A 4,754-nucleotide genomic window follows, 5' to 3' on the forward strand; every position below is an offset into this window, starting at 1 on the left:
TAATGGAAAGTAAACGGAAAAAGGCGGGATGTTACAGTCACCCACTTGAAATTCTAAAAATTTCCTTTGGACATCGGCATAACTCTTCTGCCTACTTCTCGCCGACTTTAGTCTTTCTTGAATCTGAAAGATCTTTTCAGTTGTTTCTTGGATAATCTCTGGTCCTGTCAATTGTGAATCACCAATCTCACTCCAACACAATGGTGATCTACATTTTCTTCCATACAAAGCTTCAAATGGAGCAGCCTTTATACTCGAGTGATAACTATTGTTATAGAGAACTCAGCTAAAGGTAAATACTGATCTCAGCCACTTCCAAAATCAATTACACACGCTCGGAGCATGTCTTTAAATGTCATAATAGTTCTCTCACTCTGTCCATCGGTTTGGGGATGATAATCCGTACTCATGTCCAAACGAGTACCTAGGGCTTTTTGTAAAGATTGCCAAAATCTTGAAGTAAATCTACTATCTCAATCAGAGATAATTGAAATTGAAACTCCATGCCTAGAGACAATCTCCTTGATGTATAAGTTAGCCAACTTTTCCATCTTGTCAGTTTCTTTCATGGGTAAGAAATGTGCAGATTTCGTAAGTCGATCCACTATTACCCAAATAGTGTCATAACCCTTAGCAGTCTTTGGCAATTTCGTGATGAAATCCATCATAATTCCTTCCCATTTCCATTCGGGAATTTCAGGTTGCTGCAGTAACCCTGAAGGTTTCTGATTCTCAGCCTTGACCTTTGAACATGTCAAACACTTCTCAACATAAGTTGCAATCTCATCTTTCATGTTCGTCCACCAATATAATTCCTTTAAGTCATGGTACATTTTCCCAGACCCTGGATGAATTGAATATCTCATCTTGTGTGCTTCATCCATCACAAACTCTCTCAATCCACCAAACTTTAGAATCCAAATTCTGTTTGCAAAATATTGGGCTCTGTCACTCTTAACTTCAAATTCTTATCCTTCTCACTAATTCCTTCCTTCTTCACATTCTCTTCCTTCATAGCTTCCAATTGTGCATCTTGAATACGAGACACAAGGTTTGTCTGAATAGTCATATTCAATGACCTAACTTTCAGAGGTTTAACCCTTTCTTTGCGACTCAATGCATCAGCTACAATGTTCGTTTTCCCTGGATGATATCGAATATCACAATCGTAATCAGTTATAAGCTCTACCCAACATGTTTGTTGCATGTTTAACTGTTTCTAATTGAAAATATGTTGAAGACTTTTATGATCTATATATATGGTACACTTGGTCCCGTATAAATAATGTCTCCATATTTTCAACGCAAACACAACGGCTCCTAACTCCAAATCATGAGTTGTATAATTCTGCTCATGGTTCTTTAGTTGACGAGATGCATACGCAATGACCTTCTGTCGTTGCATTAGAACACATCCTAATCCTTGTCTAGATGCATCACAATAAACTAGAAAATTTTCATTTCCTTCCGGTAGTGATAATATAGGTGCGGTTGGTAACTTCTGTTTCAACATTTGAAAAGCAGATTCCTGTGCTGAGGACCATTCAAATTTCTTATCTTTGTGTGTTAACGCAGTCAATGGTCTTGCTATCTTGGAGAAATTCTGAATAAATCTTCTATAATATCCAGCAAGTCCTAGAAATTGACGAATTTGAGACGGGTTCTTAGGCACTTCCCAATTCTTGATAGCCTCAATCTTGGTAGGATCAACATGGATACCTTCTCTATTAACCACATGACCCAAAAATTGGACTGAATCGAGCCAAAAACCACACTTTGAAAATTAAGCATATAACTGCTCTTTTTCCAAAAGTTGCAAGACTAATCTCAAATGTTGCTCGTGCTCTTCTTTATTCTTGGAGTAGATCAAAATATCTTCGATAAATACTATGACGAATTTATCTAGATAGGGCTTGCATACTATGTTCATTAGATCCATAAATACTGCAGGGACGTTGGTTAAACCAAATGGCATTACCAAAAATTTATAATGGCCATAGCGTGTTCTGAAGCTATCTTAGGCACATCGTCCTCTTTGACTCTTAATTGATGGTACCCTGATCTGAGGTCGATCTTAGAATAAACACTTGACCCTTGCAATTGGTCAAATAGATTATCTATCCTTGGTAACAGGTAACGATTCTTGACTGTAAGCTTATTCAGCTCTCGATAGTCAATGCACATTCTGAAAGACCCGTCTTTCTTCTCGACAAACAAGATTGGAGCACCCCACGGAGAAACACTAGGTCGAATAAATCCTTTATCTAACAATTCTTGGAGTTGATTTGATAGTTCTTGTAATTCTGAAGGAGCTAATCAATAAGGCGATTTGGCAACTGGTGTGGCTCCGGGAACTAAACCAATCTGGAATTCAACTTGTCTATGCGGAGGTAGTCCTGGAAAATCTTCTGGGAATACTTGAGGAAACTCACGAATAACTGGAACATCCTCGAATCCAACTTCTTTGGTTTTGAGTTCTTTCACGTGCACGAGAATGGAAGGATATCCCTTCTTTAGATATCTTCGAGCTCTCATACAGGAAATAATATTAAGGTTTACCTTACTCGTATCTCCTTGAATAACTAAGTTCTCACCATTCTCAAGAGGTATACGGATAGACTTTTCTGCACAATTAATGTCCGCACGGTTCTTAGATAACCAGTCCATACCAATAACAACATCGAAACTTTCTAACTCAACCGGCATTAAATCAATCTCGAATAGATTGTTTGATAAATTTAAGGCACAACCTCGCATAATCTTATCTACTTTAATCAACTTACCGTTTACCAATTCTACAGCATATCTAGTGTCTAAGGTAGTTAAAGGCCTATTTATCGCAACACTAAAATCCTTAGCTATAAAACTTTTATCAGCGCCGGTATCGAATAAAATAGACGCTACATGATTATCGATGTGGAATGTACCCGTGACTAACTCTGGTTCTTCACAAGCTTCCTTTGTTGTGATCTGAAAAGCTCGGCCCTTAGCTGTTCTGCCCTTCTTAGCCTTAGGACATTCTTTCTTGAAATGCCCTGCTTGACCACATCTAAAACAAACATTCTGATTGTTCTTATCGTTCTTATCATTCCCTGATAAACTAACTCTGCAATCCTTTGAGAGATGTCCTTGCTCCTTGCATCGCTCACAAACTACAGTACACATCGAAATGATGTTTCGTGCATCTACTGTAGTAGGGTTTCTTTCATGCATACTTGTTGTTCGTACTCTCAACCTTGGCAATTCCTTGTTTCTTGGAATTACCTTCTTGGTTTCCATCCCACTTACGCTTCTCAGTCGTAACCTTCACATTCGTCTTAGCATTAACTGGTTGACGTCGCACTACTTGCGCCATCAAATCATGCGCCATACGAATAGCTCTCTTGATCATTTCAGGTTTAGACGACATAACATTTCCTTGAATGTCTTCTGACAAACCCCAAATATATCTCTCAACTCTCTTATATTCAGGAGTAACCATGGTTGGGCACATTAAAGCTAACTCAAGGAATCGATTAGTATATCCTGAGATATCCGTTCCTTGTAACGTTAAGTTCCATAACTCAGTTTCTAGCCTCTGAATCTTATTCCTTGGGCAATACTCATCGATCATCTGCTTCTTGAATTCTTCCCATAGCGTATTATATGCAACATCAAGGCCCACAGACTTGGCGAAAGAATTCCACCAGGTTAAGGCTCCATCCAAAAGAGTACATGATGCGAACTTCACTCGATCATTGTCTACGCACTCACTGAATTTGAATACTGATTCTAGTTTTTCAAGCCATCTCATTAACCCTACGGGTCCTACCGTTCCTGAAAAACTCTGGGGCTTGCAACCCATCAATGCCTTGTAATTGCATCGCTGCTGAACGTTTGCCACTTCGGGTCTCCTTTCATTCGCGGCATTTGCTGCAAGTCCTACTTTAGCGTTAGCAACTGCTTCAGCTACTCTTTGAGCTACCATCTCCTCAATTTGAGCAGCACTCATTCCCGTGTTTGGATTTTTTTTTTGGAGGCATTTTCTAACTGCACACAACTCAAATATTCGAGATATTATAAGTAACATATATATAATTGTTCACAATATGAAATTGAACTCAAGCAATCATAATATAAAAGTTATCGATTAAGATAGGCTTTTCAATATTACAAAATTTGGGTATCTAACCTACCCGTTAGTTCCTTTCATACATATAAACAACTAATACATTAATTACTTAACATATAATATCCGAAATATGAACATCTTAAGAGTGTAAGCTAGAAAATCAACACTCCTAATCCCTAACGGTAGAACTACTGTGGAACAATGGCATTAACCATGAAACCACTTCATTCAAATGAGTTCCTAAACTAGCCACCTGCTCTGCAAGGTCACGATTCCTTGATGACAACTCATCGATCTGATGCTGATGTAGTTCAATGGTCTTCTGTAGACCAATTTGCTGTCTCTCAAGATGATTGAACTGATGATCATTCCCATCTTGATTTTCCTTCATATACAGATAATCAAAAGTACCCTGAATTCGCTCAATACGTCTCTCATACCTAAAGATTCTAGCAAACAAGGTATAAAGCGTGTCCTGTTGTGATTGACCCATTAATCCATCCCTACCATTAATAGTCGGAGGCACATTATGTTCATGATAAGAGGTTCCTTCTTATTGGTTCCATCTACCTAAAATTTCCCTAACCCATATCCATTGTCGCTAGAATGGTTGATACATCTCAAACTTGTTCCTATTAGAATT

General features: G+C 38.3%; 1 protein-coding gene across 1 annotated transcript; it reads right to left on the reverse strand.

Annotated features, from left to right (window-relative positions):
• Positions 1-2,316: 2,316 nt before the first annotated feature.
• LOC139901747 (uncharacterized) lies at positions 2,317-3,991 on the reverse strand. Its single transcript, XM_071884425.1, has 2 exons — positions 3,265-3,991; positions 2,317-3,152 (listed from the first exon to the last, which is right to left on the reverse strand). Exons 1-2 carry the CDS (start codon positions 3,989-3,991, stop codon positions 2,317-2,319), a joined length of 1,563 nt encoding a protein of 520 aa, XP_071740526.1.
• Positions 3,992-4,754: the final 763 nt, after the last annotated feature.

The sequence above is a fragment of the Rutidosis leptorrhynchoides genome, chromosome 3, assembly GCF_046630445.1.
Source record: "Rutidosis leptorrhynchoides isolate AG116_Rl617_1_P2 chromosome 3, CSIRO_AGI_Rlap_v1, whole genome shotgun sequence".
In the NCBI taxonomy this organism is placed as follows: domain Eukaryota; kingdom Viridiplantae; phylum Streptophyta; class Magnoliopsida; order Asterales; family Asteraceae; genus Rutidosis; species Rutidosis leptorrhynchoides.

What these genes read in the sequence shown, in the direction of transcription:
- LOC139901747 (XM_071884425.1), bottom strand. Translation starts at nt 3,991, where the DNA reads ATGAGTGCTGCTCAAATTGAGGAGATGGTAGCTCAAAGAGTAGCTGAA. An exon ending in GTGGGATGGAAACCAAGAAG is followed by an intron (nt 3,153 to 3,264) that starts GTAATTCCAAGA and finishes TGTGTACTGTAG; the next exon opens with TTTGTGAGCGATGCAAGGAG.